Raw genomic sequence first — 15,317 nt, forward strand, 5'->3', positions numbered from 1 at the left:
GCCTGGGCTTACCTCCGCTGTACCCTCACCCCACCATACCCCTGTCTGCACATTATGCCCAGAATCTATTCTACCACGCCCATAAATCTGCTCCTTTTATTCCTTGTCCCCAACGCTCTAGGCGACCAGTTTTGATAGCCTTTAGCCGCACCCTCACCCTACTACTCTGTTCCTCGGGTGATGTGGAGGTAAACCCAGGCCCTGCATGTTTTCAGGCACCCTCATTTGTTGACTTCTGTGATCGAAAAAGCCTTGGCCTCATGCATGTCAACATCAGAAGCCTCCTCCCTAAGTTTGTCTTACTCACCGCTTTAGCACACTCTGCCAACCCTGATGTCCTTACCGTGTCTGAATCCTGGCTTAGGAAGGCCACCAAAAATTCGGAGATTTCCATACCCAACTATAACACTTTCCGTCAAGATAGAACTGCCAAAGGGGGAGGAGTTGCAATCTACTGCAGAGATAGCCTGCAAAGTTCTGTCATACTTTCCAGGTCTATGCCCAAACAGTTCGAACTTCTAATTTTAAAAATTAATCTCTCCAGAAATAAGTCTCTCACTGTTGCCGCCTGCTACCGACCCCCCTCAGCTCCCAGCTGTGCCCTGGACACCATCTGTGAATTGATTGCTCCCCATCTAGCTTCAGAGTTTGTTCTGTTAGGTGACCTAAACTGGGATATGCTTAACACCCCGGCAGTCCTACAATCTAAGCTAGATGCCCTCAATCTCACACAAATCATCAAGGAACCCACCAGGTACAACCCTAAATCCGTAAACATGGGCACCCTAATAGACATTATCCTGACCAACTTGCCCTCCAAATACACCTCTGCTGTCTTCAATCAAGATCTCAGCGATCACTGCCTCATTGCCTGTATCCGCTACGGGTTCGTGGTCAAACGACCACCCCTCATCACTGTCAAACGCTCCCTAAAACACTTCTGCGAGCAGGCCTTTCTAATCGACCTGGCCCGGGTACCCTGGAAGGATATTGACCTCATCCCGTCAGTTGAGGATGCCTGGTCATTCTTTAAAAGTTACTTCCTCACCATATTAGACAAGCATGCTCCGTTCAAAAAAATGCAGAACTAAGAACAGATATAGCCCTTGGTTCACTCCAGACCTGACTGCCCCCGACCAGCACAAAAACATCCTGTGACGAACTGCAATAGCATCGAAGAGCCCTCGTGATATGCAACTGTTCAGGGAAGTCAGGAACCAACACACGCAGTCAGTCAGGAAAGCAAAGGCCAGCTTTTTCAAGCAGAAATTTGCATCCTGTAGCTCTAACTCCAAAAAGTTCTGGGATACTGTAAAGTCCATGGAGAACAAGAGCACCTCCTCCCAGCTGCCCACTGCACTGAGGCTAGGTAACACGGTCACCACCGATAAATCCGTGATAATCGAAAACTTCAACAAGCATTTCTCAACGGCTGGCCATGCCTTCCTCCTGGCGACTCCAACCTTGGCCAACAGCAAACTTTCCTTCCAGACTCATATCAAACATCTCCAATCCAAAATCAAATCTAGAGTCGGCTTTCTATTTCGCAACAAAGCCTCCTTCACTCACACCGCCAAACTTACCCTAGTAAAACTGACTATACTACCGATCCTCGACTTCGGCGATGTCATCTAAAAAATAGCTTCCAATACTCTACTCAGCAAACTGGATGCAGTTTATCACAGTGCCATCCGTTTTGTCACTAAAGCACCTTATACGACCCACCACTGCGACCTGTATGCCCTAGTCGGCTGGCCCTCGCTACATGTTCGTCGTCAGACCCACTGGCTCCAGGTCATCTACAAGGCTATGCTAGGTAAAGTGCCGCCTTATCTCAGCTCACTGGTCACGATGGCTACACCCACCCGCAGCACGCGCTCCAGCAGGTGTATCTCACTGATCATCCCTAAAGCCAAAACCTCATTTGGACGCCTTTCCTTCCAGTTCTCTGCTGACTGCGACTGGAACGAATTGCAAAAATCTCTGAAGTTGGAGACTTTTATCTCCCTCAACAACTTTAAACATCTGCTATCCGAGCAGCTAACCGATCGCTGCAGCTGTACATAGTCCATCGGTATATAGCCCACCCAATTTACCTACCTCACCCCCCATACTGCTTTTATTTATTTAATTTTCTGCTCTTTTGCACACCAGTATCTCTACTTGCACATGATCATCTGATGATTTATCACTCCAGTGTTAATCTGCTAAATTGTAATTATTCGATTTATTGCCTACCTCCTCATGCCTTTTGCACACATTGTATATAGATTCTCTTTTTTTCTACCATGTTATTGACTTGTTTATTGTTTACTCCATGTGTAACTCTGTGTTGTTGTCTGTTCACACTGCTATGCTTTATCTTGGCCAGGTCGCAGTTGCAAATGAGAACTTGTTCTCAACTAGCCTACCTGGTTAAATAAAGGTGAAATAAAACAATTTTTTTTTTTTAACTCAGAGGTCTCCTGGGGTTCATTTGTGTGTGTGTTATGTACAGTATGCCTTGTTTTACCCACCGCCAGCCTCTCAAACAATGTGCTTACTTCTCGTTTCTATTTCACCCTCTCTCTCTCCCATGGATTTGTCTGTAATTGACCCAGATTCAGGCAGCATATTTGCCTGTCGGTATCCAGTAGTAGGCTATAGAACACAAGAACACAAATGGGAAAGAAAATGGGTTTTGTTACGCACATTTTGTGCTGTGTGTATGTTTGTTAACAGGGCCTTTGGGCCTCAGCATCACTACTGCTGTGATAGAGAATGTTACAACAGCTTTATCACAGTGTTATCTCAACCTAGCTGGAATAATGTCCTTGACTTGCTTGTGGCAGTGGCCTCTGATGCCAGGAACTGTGGCCCCTCAGTGGCCCTTTAACACCCTCTTCAAAAGGAGCTAAACGAACGCATGTTCACAAAGTAATCCGGAACCTCAATAATTGGATTAATTGTTAAAAGGAGCCCGTGTTATTAAATAAAATACGAAAACACAGGGGTTGGGGGTGCAATGGGGGTGATTAACACTATATCTCAGCTGTACACTAGCTCGCTGCCAAGACAGTCACTCTCTCTCATACACACACACACACACATCTACACCACGAGCATGTGACCCAACTTAGAAACAAAGCCAGGCGCAAGGTACAAATTACCATGCGCGCCAATGGAGATAAAAAAATAAACACATTTTCAAAGCTTGAAATAAATGCCAGATCTTTTTGATTCCCGAAATCTGTGACTTTTCTCGATCACTTTGGTTCAACTAAGGGAGGTGGTGAAAAAGGGAAACATAAAGCAAACACCATGAACAATTTGGCTATCTCTGAGTCACAGAAAATAAGGGTTTATTTTTCTATCTTCCTAGTTTTTTCCCCCTGTATTGCCCAGTGTGTTATCTCTCCTTTAAGTAAAAAGGACCTGATCCAGTTATCTATCCTTTAAAAAGAAAAATCCAGATATTTGTGATGTGTTTTCACCGCCGGTATTGCGTACATTCACAGCAGTTCTTTGGTAATTGGAAGAGAGGGGGCACACATATCTTACCCCAGCCGTAAATTGCATGTTGGAGGCTTTTTTCCTCTGACGGATGGCAACACAATCATGTGGATAAATGTCTTAAGATCTGGTATGTCAGTGTTAATGATATTTCTACTTTGTTGTCTTGTTCGATGTACCACAGCTTGAGATGGCTAATTGTAGCAGCTTAGTGTGAGGGACAGATATTACAACAACACAATGTTTTAGAATTACAATGATTAATAGACCTCATTCTTTTTCTATGGGCAAACATATCACATCTCCCCTCCTGCAGTGATAGATCCAGGGACACGTTCAGCAGGACACGTTTTGGAACATGCATATAGAAATATGTCACGTAGAACAAACAATGCTCTCCAGCATGTAGAACAAGGAATTATGTCGGTGCTATTCACTGCATTTCTATCTGCAACGTTTGACAACGTTTAACAACTGAACGTGGCCCTGGAATGAAGTGTATCACTGAGGGCTGACACGACGGCTAAAGCAGGTCACAGTGCAGCTGGTTAGTATTCATACGCCAAAGCAGAGGGACTACGTCCACAAAAGGCAGATAGACTACAGTGAACCAATTGAATAGGGGCCAAGGTCAAATTCGCAGATTTAGGTGGGCCGCGCTCAGTCGACAGCTACCAAAATTAGAACATGACAGGGTTTCTTTGAATTAGACAATTACGGAACGACCCAGGTGGCTCCATTGTGTGGGCTATTGATCATCTGCATTGAGTTCAGCTTCAATGGATATGGAAAGGTCTGTCCAAGGAAGGGGCAGGCCTGTTATAATAGCCTAGGCATGTACTGATTATTGTCACATTGATTAATTCATCCAAAGCGGACCTTGAGAGGTATTTTAGGGAGCTGTTTTCGATTTTAAATGTCATGACCCGTGTCTATTTTGGTCACACAACTAATAATACAACTGTTGGTTGTCCAATATTAATAATTATATTTATATTATATCACAGTTGAAGATGCGAGGGGGGTGTACCATAATATTGAATATAATTATCTCCATCAAATTAAAACATTCATCATTATCTAAGTGGTGAAATGTAACAATGCTTAATTTGCAATATTTCCAAAGTATCCTATGCTTTTCATTTCGCTGTTAACTACCGAAATATCCTATTTAGGGCTCTGATTAGGACATATTGGTAGTTACAGAGAAACGTTAGAGACAAACGACAAGGTACAACCTGTGTATGAAATCTGTAATTAAACGTCCACTGTATTCCATGCACTGTATTGGTTCTAATCTTTGTGTAGCTCGTGATACCTATTGGCACGTCACCGCCTTCATGGTGCAGTACCTTGTCATTATTGGTTATATCATCAGTCCCTTGAAAGCGATTCTGGCCAATAGGTGAAGAGGAGGACGAACGCTTTCGGTTAATACCCGCTCGCACTGACAGTGGTTAAATTGATACGTCCCTGGGCGCACAGAGTAGAGGAGAGTACACGGCGAACGAACTCTTTGGGAGGAGATAGTGGTTATTTTTTCCTCTCCGCTCGAACAACAACAACTTAATTCAGATATTGCACACAGGGTCGTCAAACTACAGCGATCGAAACTTGGGGGGAACCAAAGGATTTGATCTGCAAGTTTTTTTTTTCTTGAGCATTTTTAAAAACAATTATTTTCATAAGAAAGGATTCTGTTGGAGGCTCGCTCGCACTCGACGCAAAGATGATGGTCGGGGAGATCGAAGTGAAGGAGAGGCCGAGGCCGAGTCCCGACTATTTGATGCAATTGTTGAACGAAAAGAAGTTGATGACCAGTTTGCCAAATCTGTGCGGCATCTTTACACACCTTGAAAGGCTTCTCGATGAAGGTAAATGCCGCCTTGAGAAATGTGGAGGTTGGGAGAGAAAGCGTATTTCTTGAGCTCGGTGGGCATTCTTGCTGCAAAGAGCGCAGGCATGGTAGCTAACTACATAGCCCGGCTAACATGGCAGGCTAGCGAGTTACAGTATCGCAGAGCGCAACAACTTCTTTTAACTTTACAAATTGAGAACTTCGAGGAAGTGAAACTAGTTTCTTGCACCATTCAACAAGGATTCTCTCTCCAACCAAACCTCCAATTTATTTGTAGCTAAACATGTCGTTTGGCTTTACATGTGACGACGAAGTATAAGTTTTTAGCCCGCTAACTAGCTAGCCAGGACCGATAAACTAGCTCGACATTTTCTTACCAGTGTATCCTAGTTGTAGGAAGAACCTGGATGAGAACTGTATATTCTATTGTAGCCTATCCTGTCAAGTATGATTATGGGTGAATAAGAGTTTGTTTTTAGAGAGCCAGTCTCCACGTTTCATCGAACTCGTGTGAAATGGATTGGTAAAAAAATTGGCAAACTTGTCAAGATAAAACGTGCCAGCCTTCGTGGACAAAGTTGCCTATCAAACACAATGCATCTGTCCGTATTCACGCCATAACAGCTCGTTTTTGTTGGGATAAACATGCATACACTTTGTTTCAGCTGCCTGATGGAATTGCGCCACACCTGAATGTTCCTCGACTGTTGCGGTTCGGATTTTGAAACAATGGCTCGGCAGTGGTTTGCCGTGAAAATATTTCTAGTTTCGTTAGATTTGCAGCTAATGGTGGTATTTAGGCTAAAATGTTTTTATTAACCGCGAAAACAAATATCAACTGTTTAGGTTGGAATTGTGTAGTTTGTTCTATAGTCGTGTTTTGTTACATGCCTTTGTCAGTGCCATCGTCTCAGCCACGTTGTCGCATGATATTTTCTAGTCTGCCACTTCAGATCCATGGTTTACATAACTATATACTGCTATTGCGGCCTATTTATGTTAGGGAAAAACTGCATTATTGTATATAACTACATAGCTGACTCAAATAACGAACTCATTTGAATCGGCTGTGTAGAAAAAAACAAAACGTGCAAGACCGAGTTTGGGAAACCCTCCAATGTACTATTCATAACGGGAGTCGTGTGTGTGTGGTTTATGTAATTGAGTAGGTGACGCTAGAGAGCGCCACTTCCCCCTCACTGTCCTGCCCTTATCTGATCTGGACAGCTGACATCTAGTCACTTTTCTGGAAATAAAGATTAGTGTCGCTATAGTGCGTTGGAATTGCGAAAAGTATTCCGTTGAATCTAGTCTGGTGAAGTACTTTATTGAAGACCGAGTTTTATTCCAAATATAGAACCATAATGTCATGTTTATCTTATGGTACACATTTTTACACGCCATTTCAATCAAAGGAGTATTATCACCTTTAAAACAAGTTGTTTGCACTGTGCCGCTTCTAACTCACCAGCCGGCTTCTACCTCTCCAGTCTACCATAAAGCCAGTTTAGATAAACTCACAACTTTCACGAAGCATTGCTGAAATTAATTCTGGAGAGGTGGTTTTGGAGATAATAAAAAAAATCGCAGGGGGAGTGGTTGGAGATGAGACACTCTAATACATGCAAACATGTCTGTTCTACCAACAAAACAAAAAAATATATATATATATATATATGAATCTTTTGTTGCTTTAACCCCTGCTCACTCAACCCTTTCCTTCCCTCCCTACTGTTTTTTCAATGGAGACAGGAAACTGGGGGGGCTTTTTTTCTCTCCTGAATTTCATCCTGCCTCCCTACCCCCACTATTGTACCCAAACTCCTCCAGATAAGAGGAAAAGGGACCAGGCACCACAGTGTTTCGCTCTTGCTGAATTGGTTTACCCAGCCAGCTCTCGAAGCCTGGCCACAGTGAACGCTCACCTGGCAGCCCAATGTGGCTGCACCACCCTGGGCTTTTTACTCAACAGTATTGGGGGAAGTTTAAGAGACTGGGGCTGAGCCTTCCCTGGCTGCTCATAAGGTTTCACAATTCACATGCTGTCTTCTGCGCTTTCCAGCTCTACAGTTTACTGGGCTTACCACAGCAGCCACCCAAACTTTACCCCTCTGTCAAATGTTGAGTGTGTGTGTGAGGAAAATCACCCCAGAGCAGGAGGCTGTCTAGGTGCAGCCCTCTTTGCGCACTCTTTGGACTTGCACTTTCTGGCGTGAGCCCATCCCCATTTGTAGCGCACTGCTGTAATATTGAGGGTGAACGTCACCTGAGTGTGGGGAAAAGCATTACCATGCCATAGCAGTATGATGTTTATAAAGCAGACTGCTGCTATTAATCACAGTGGGAAGCTAGTCGTGTGGGGTACATTTGCGTGCCATTCAGGTTATTCAAATGCCGACCACGGTTTCAGTAGTTGGTGAGGATAAACGTTGCAGTTCATTGTGGTTTCGGTCTGAGAGGACAGCTTGCAGACTGCAGTGATTTTGTTTATTTAACCTTGGGTTATTGTGTGAATAATTTGATTCCAATGAGGTGTCAGCAGATTTTTCCAGGAATTAGTTTACAGCCTGGGATTCTATTTTGGTTCCATAGGAAGTGGCACTATAGGAATCACACCTGTCTAGTACATTTAGTCAAGGTGACCCTGGTACCTGCTGATGAGTGACTGAATGACAATGGGAGTTGGCTGAAGGAAATACCCTTGAAAAACAGACTTAAAAAAATGTATCTCCTGATGTTTCAGCAGCATTGTCTTTGTCAAGACGTTTTATGGAGAAGTACACTGGAAAGTTCTCATATTGAGAATAATAATTTACTCACAGGTAGTGTTGCATGGAATGCTGAAACTGCTACTTTTTGAATGCTAGGACATGTAAAATGGTTCTGTTGTAGAATTTTGATACGTCTGTCAAATTTGCCTTGCTGATCAAGTCTGTATTAGTGCAGCTGATGTACTCTTTATAGCTAAAGTGCACCATGTCTGCTCCAATTAACCTGCACTGGGAGTCTAGGCTGCGTCATGTTAACTTCTGTGACACATGAGTAGGGAGCCGAGGCAGAATGGGCTAGAGCATTACAATGCAATGGGCCTTGGCTACATCTTGATTTACCCAGTCTATCAATAGCATTTATTTGAAGGGTTAAACTCTAATATAATGGTAGTGTTAGATTGGTAAAAGCCATTTGTGCATGAATCAATTAGACTCAGCATAATGGATGTACGTTTTTGAACGTAGTGATGTTAAACTTAAAAGATGTCCAGTGATTGAATGGCACGGTAGCCAAGTTTGTCTGTTAAGTGCCATTTGTCTGACTTGCTAATATGCTTTGTTTTATCATGATTTGAAACCTGGTATTGAAGTCACTCTGGTATGGCGCCACTACTCAACACTTTGCCTCGTCTCACACAGAAATGCACCTTGACAAGATGCCCTCTGTCTAAACCGAACAGCTGAAGCAAAGTCGGCTGGAAGGGGAAGGAAGTTAAGGTTCTCCTTCAGAGCTCTGCTGACAGCTGCGGACACACGCGTGCGTAGACAACACACAATCCTGTGCCTTCAACTTGGTGTGTGTGTGCGCGCAGCTGTTTCCATGGCGAGGGAAAGGCAACATCACGAGCATTAGCCCCTGTGATCCCCTTGTGTAACAACTACTCCCGGTTCCCTGGTTTAGCTCGGCACCAAGATGCGTGTGTTGCCTAGGTCCTTATATTGCTGATGTGTATTGCGCCAGTCAAGGTCATTTGACTTGACAGGTGGTTTTGAAAGCAGGTCATCTTTCTCTGGTGACACCTGCCATGTTTTTGTCTTGTTTATTTTTACATTATCATCACCCCAACAAGCAAACTTGTTTAAACAAGTTGCATTTTCTGTTGGCATGGAGATCCTATAACATTTTGTAAGGCAGCTGAAGTACAGGCATTTGGTTTAGAGCCGGTAAGGGTATGTACGAAATCAGTATAGACTAGAATCAGACTGTATAGTCATCTCTTTGGATGTCAAACCCGATGACTTTTTACTCGAACCTGATCTGTTTTGTTCAAAGGCCGTCTCTCTACAATCTCCATCTAACCCTTGCAAGTCGCGCGTTAGAGCAGACTAATTCCCCGCTAACCGAAGCACAATGGATAGAGTTTCGTGTTTACGGTTTGTTGCTGGTGTTTAATCAGATGCTTCCCTGCGATGTGTCATGTTTTTTAGAGGAGTGAATCTGTTTAGGCACTGGAAGTCCCCTGGGACAGTCAGGGTTTAGAGTTGGCCTTAATAAAGATTACAGAAGAGTATGCGGTTCTGTCGGTCTATACCCAGTCCCTACCCGTTGCCGAGGCACTTCATTTCCTGCCGTAGGGTGACCCTTTGCAAGCACAGGGCAGGGCTAGATCTGCACTAACCTTCGACACGCAATCAATTTGCCATCAAACAAGATTGAGTGCCACTCGCAAAGTAAGACAGTGCCTGGGGCTTTCAGAGACACGAGCTCTCAACTGGGGGAGAGAGAGGGGGGTCAGGGCATGGTTGTTGTGCAGGCTGAAACCTTTTATGGGTCTCTGTCACCCTCCCCTCCACACCCCTGCCTCTGATTCCCTCCCAAGGCACCACTTATAAGATAGAATTTAATTAACAAGACCCATTCACTGAGCGACCAGTTGTAAAGCTGAGTTGCAGGCCTGATTTTTCTCAATTGCTCCCTTGTGCTCTCCGTGGGTAATAAATTGGGCAGCCAGAGGAGGCTGACTGGGTGAGTGCAAGGCTGTCCCAGGATCCATAGTGTCTCACCCCCCTTCCCCCCTCTCCGGGACTATCTGATGCCCGCATGCTGTTGTCTGTGAGCTCAGCCTGGCCCGGCACAGGCCGGCCCTGCTACAGCTGATGAAGTCATCCTCCAACAGGCCCTGCCTGCCCTGTTATCTCAGGCCACAATCCCGTGAGTGCTGGGGCTGTTATCACAACCGCCTCTGCCCCAGTTGTCTGGCTTTTTCTGTCACCCAAGCCATTCTGCGTTTTTCGCTGCTTACAAGCAGCCATTTATGGGATCTTACATTTTATTCTCCCTCTTTAATTTAAAATTGAGTTCCGTTTAGCTGTTCTCTGAACTTGAGCAACTCCAAGTTCCACAAGCAAGGTCACGGTGCTTCCTGTCAGAAGGGAAGTGGCACAGCATTTGGAACACCGGATAACAAATTATGCATGGCGTGAACAGGACTTGACAGTTTAGGGATGTTGTAATCTGTAATTGGACCAATCAAATAATTGAATTATCATTAGATGAATAGGCTACTTTACTATTGCACTGCGCTACTTGATCGTACTCAAACCATTAACTTGATTTTTGAAGACCAAAGTCTTTTTAGAATGTTAATTCATGGCTATGGTCTTACGAAACATGCTGCAAAATATATTTCAAATGATCAGCATAGCACCCTGAGTTTACTGTTCCAAAGACGTGCATACACTAGGGCCCTAATAAAATCCCTGTTGTGGGAAGTGCAGAAGGAATCCAGACATTTAAAACAGAATGCAACTATTTTACATTTAATTTAGTAGGATAACCACAATGTGTTAAACTTAATTTTCTAAAAGGAATCATAAGACATTAACAAAATGCATCAGGTGTTTTTATTGAATTTCTCTTTCCAGAAACGGAACAGAAATGCCTCTGTGCGTGTACGTCTGGTCTTCACTTTGTGTGTGTATTAGAGGTCGACCGATTATGATTTTTCAATACCGATTATTATTTAATACATTTGTAATGATGACAATTACAGCATTACTGAATGAACACTTATTTTAACTTAATATAATACATCAATAAAATCAATTTAGCCTCAAATAAATATTGAATTTTGTTGAAATAATGAAAAGAAGTGTGGGTGAAGAAAGTAAAAGTGCAATATGTGCCATGTAAGAACTAACGTTTAAGTTCCTTGCTGAGAACATATGAAAGCTGGTGGTTCCTTTTTAACATGAGTCTTCAATATTCCCAGGTAAGAAGTTTTAGGTTGTAGTTATAGGAATTATATTTCTCTCTATACAATTTGTATTTCATATACATTTAACTATTGGATGTTCTTACAGGCACTTTAGTATTGCCAGTGTAACAGTATAGCTTCCATCCCTCTCCTCGCCGCTACCTGGGCTCGAACCAGGAACACATCGACAACAGCCATCCTCGAAGCAGCGTTACCCATGCAGAGCAAGGGAAACAACAACTCCAAGTCTCAGGGCGAGTGACGTTATAAACGCGCCCACCCCGCTAACTAGCTAGCCATTTCACATCGGTTACACCAGCCTAATCTCGGGAGTTGATTAGCTTGAAGTCATAAACAGCGCAATGCTTGTGGCATTGCAAAGCGCTGCTGGCAAAACGCACAAGTGCCGTTTGAATGAATGCTTACCAGCCTTCTGGTGCCCCCCATCGCTCAGTCTGCTCTGTCAAATCATAGACTTAATTATAACATAACACACAGAAATACGAGCCTTAGGTCATTAATATGGTCGAATCTGGAAACTATCATCTTGAAAACAAAACGTTTATTCTTTCAGTGAAATATGGAACCGTTCGGTATTTTTATCTAACGGGTGGCATCCATAAGTCTAAATATTGCTGTTACATTGCACAACCTTCAATGTTATGTCATAATTGCGTAAAATTCTGGCAAATTGGTTCGCAATGAGCCAGGCGGCCCAAACTGTTGCATATACACTGACTCTGCGAGAAGTGACACAATTTCACGTGGTTAATATTGCCTGCTAACCTGGATTTCTTTTAGCTAAATATGCAGGTTTAAAAATATATACTTCTGTGTATTGATTTTAAGAAAGGCATTAATGTTTATGGTTAGGTACACGTTGGAGCAACGACAGTCCTTTCGAATGCGCACTGCATCGATTATATGCAACGCAGTTTATCTAGCGTGTCCTATCATCAACCATGTGTAGTTATAACTAGTGATTATGATTGATAGATTTTTTTATAAAGATACGTTTAATGCTAGCTAGCAACTTACCTTGGCTTCTTACTGCATTTGCTTAACAGGCGGGCTCCTCGTGAGGCAGGTGGTTAGAGCGTTGGACTAGTTAACCGTAAGATTGAATCCCTGAGCTGACAAGGTAAAAAATCTGACTTTCTGCCCCTGAACAAGGCAGTTAACCCACCGTTCCTAGGCCGCCATTGAAAATAAGAATGTGTTCCTAGGCCGTCATTGAAAATAAGAATGTTTCATTAACTGACTTACCCAGTTAAATAAAAGTGTGTTAAAAAAAATATATTTATAATCGGCGTCCGAATTTACTGATTTCCGATTGTTGTGAAATCGGCCCTTATTAATCGGCCTTTCCGATTTAATCGGTCGACCTCTAGTGTGTGCATATATATTTGTGTGAGAATCTGGAAAAAAATTAGAACAGTCACCTGATTTAAGATGTAACATAACCGACTCAGGCAAAATAAATAAAACAGATTTGATAGGACCCTAATACACCATCAGAATTCATAGCAAGCAGTGCACTGGGGGTGTGTCGTTTTATTTTTGCAACCCATAAGGTGAGTGTCAATGTCTTTCCAGTTACTCTGTTCTGTTATTTCATCAACTGAATAACCCAGTGCACTGCTAGCTATGAACTCAATCAGATGGTGTGTGCATGTTTAGATAAAGACAAATAATGTCCCGTTTGGAACACTGACAAGTAGAGCGTAATTTTTTTTTTTTTGTTGCTCAATCTGATTTGAGTGGGCCCACCCGTGCCTATGCGGCTGGTTGTAATACTTGTCTCAACAGCTGTCTTGGTTCTTTTGTTTATCTTTGGGATGTTTTGGCTTCAACTCATCCTCCCTAGACTTTGACCTATCCCTTCCTCCCCCCCCAGTTTGTGTATGTGAGAAACATGCCTAACCAAAGGAAGTAACACCCATTTCAGGCAGAAAGGGTTGCCTAAGTTTGGTAAGACGACCAGCCTGTTTCGACGCTTCATAAAATGGCTGAAGGCAATGCCCTGCTCCTTATGTTCCTTTTCCTGTGTAATGGATTTCACATGACTGGTTAGGGGCGCAGCCATAGGAGGGCATAGCCCCCCCCCCCCCCCCCCCCCCCACTTGGGAGCCATGTCCACCCACAGGGGACCAGAATTTGTTTTTCCCTGCAAGGGCTTTATTACAGACAAATACTCAGCATGTCCTCCCACGCCCTGCAGACGATCCCTGGGTCCTGGGTTGGCTACGTGTGGTCTGAGGTTGTGAGGCCGGTTGGACGGAACTGCCAAAGTCTCTAAAACGACGGAGGCGACTTACAGTAACAGCTCTGCCAATTGCACGCTCCCTCAACTTGAGACATCTGAGGCATTGTGTTTTGACAACTACACATTTTAGTTGCCTTTTGTCCCTAGCACAAGGTGTACCTGTGTTATGGTCATGCTGTTTAACCCTCTAGAGCCGGGGAAGGGTGTTCTAAGCTAAGATATGGAATTGTTTTAAGATGGTCATACCAAGAATCATTTAGCTATTTGATTTAGAATTTTAAGACCCCCTGAGGCATCAAAATATAGAGAAATTAGGCATTTCTGCTATTAACGAATAGATGCATTGAATAACAGATTCACTACATGGAACAACCAGTTGGCCAAAACAAAATCTGTCATCTGAGAGAGATAAGAAAGAACAGTTTAGTGCCTAAAAGTGAAGTATCTCCATACTTTCATAAAAATAACCCGAACGACATTGTTCATGAGTCATCTTTCAATAGAATGGTCATAATACTTTGTAGGCCAAACTGTTGACACTAGACATTTTTGTGAATGCTTTTATTCTTTCTAGGGATGTCTCATGGTCTGACAAACACTGCTCTAGCTCTGCCACCTTTCACTGCAGATGCGGATGGTTGACATCTGTAGATGCGGTGGATTGAGATGCAGCCCATGCTTAAACAGAAATTTAAAATATAATTGTTTTTGTGTTATGTTCATTTGATATCCGGGGGGGTGCGGAAATTGTAGGTTAAGGGTTAATCAGCTTCTCGATATGCCAAACCTTTCAGGTGGATGGATTATCTTGGCAAAGGAGAAATCCTCACTAATAGGGACGTTAAAAAATAGGGAAAAAATTTCACAAGCTTTTTGTGCATATGGAACATTTATGGGCTCTTTCAGCTCATGGAATTTGGAACCAACACTTGTTGTGTTTTTGTTCAGTATTAATTTTTGTTCTGTATTGTTTCTCAAGGTGCTTCTGTCTCCCGTTTCCTGTGAGTTGTAAGAGTCCATCTCAGACTGTTTTTTTCTCCATTCCACTCCATTTTCTCCATTCACTCCTCCCTCGTGTACACAAAGGCCTCAGGAATGAGGAAAGGATCCACATGGCTGCTTCGAATAGCTCCCATCCCACTCCTTCCAACACTCCCCCTTTTTTATTCTCTTCTCTCTGTCTCATTTTGTTTTTGCTCTAGTCTGAGTCTATTGAGTCTTAGGGCTGGCTGTTGCTGCAGATGGAGCCTAACAATTAGGCTCCATGGGAGTTTCTGTGTTATTTGTCAGCGTTTCCCTCTTCATCTTTTAGTTTTGACACACCGAGCAGGAAGGTGGAGAAATTAGCCGTTTCTCGTTCTCTCTGCTTGCATTCTTTCCCTCTCTTGTGAGAGTAATGGCAAGCATTAGCGCCTACCTGAGGAATTTAGGGTAGGTTGAAGTGTGCTTAACCGATAACACTTCGTTTTTCCAAATGCCTACTGTTAGTGAATTTTAACTCCATTTGATCTATATTACATTAACTGGAGACAAGCCCGATCTGCCGTGTGCATATCATGCAGGACTTATTTTTGGAACATTTAGTCCTGGAATACCCTGAAAGCTTTCTAGCTCCCCCTCCCGCTCATCTCCTCCATAAATGCTATAACCGATCCATTTTCCTGGCAGTTTGCAACCTTCGACTTCTCCTTGCAAGGCACAAGCTGCGTTTTTTAAATCAACAATGAATCATT

The 15,317-nt window shown here is 43.2% G+C and overlaps 1 protein-coding gene across 4 annotated transcripts in view; it reads left to right on the forward strand.

The window, feature by feature from the left end:
* The first annotated feature begins 4,937 nt into the window (after positions 1-4,937).
* LOC129812645 (protein quaking-A-like) overlaps positions 4,938-15,317 on the forward strand; it is an 87,510-nt gene continuing 77,130 nt past the window's right edge. For all 4 annotated transcript variants that reach the window (XM_055864385.1, XM_055864388.1, XM_055864387.1 and 1 more), the window contains exon 1: positions 4,938-5,366. In XM_055864385.1, coding sequence (XP_055720360.1) covers positions 5,222-5,366 — 145 coding nt within the window. In that variant the 5' untranslated portion in view covers positions 4,938-5,221. The remainder of the gene's footprint in view (positions 5,367-15,317) is intronic.

Source organism: Salvelinus fontinalis, chromosome 16 (genome assembly GCF_029448725.1).
Source record: "Salvelinus fontinalis isolate EN_2023a chromosome 16, ASM2944872v1, whole genome shotgun sequence".
In the NCBI taxonomy this organism is placed as follows: domain Eukaryota; kingdom Metazoa; phylum Chordata; class Actinopteri; order Salmoniformes; family Salmonidae; genus Salvelinus; species Salvelinus fontinalis.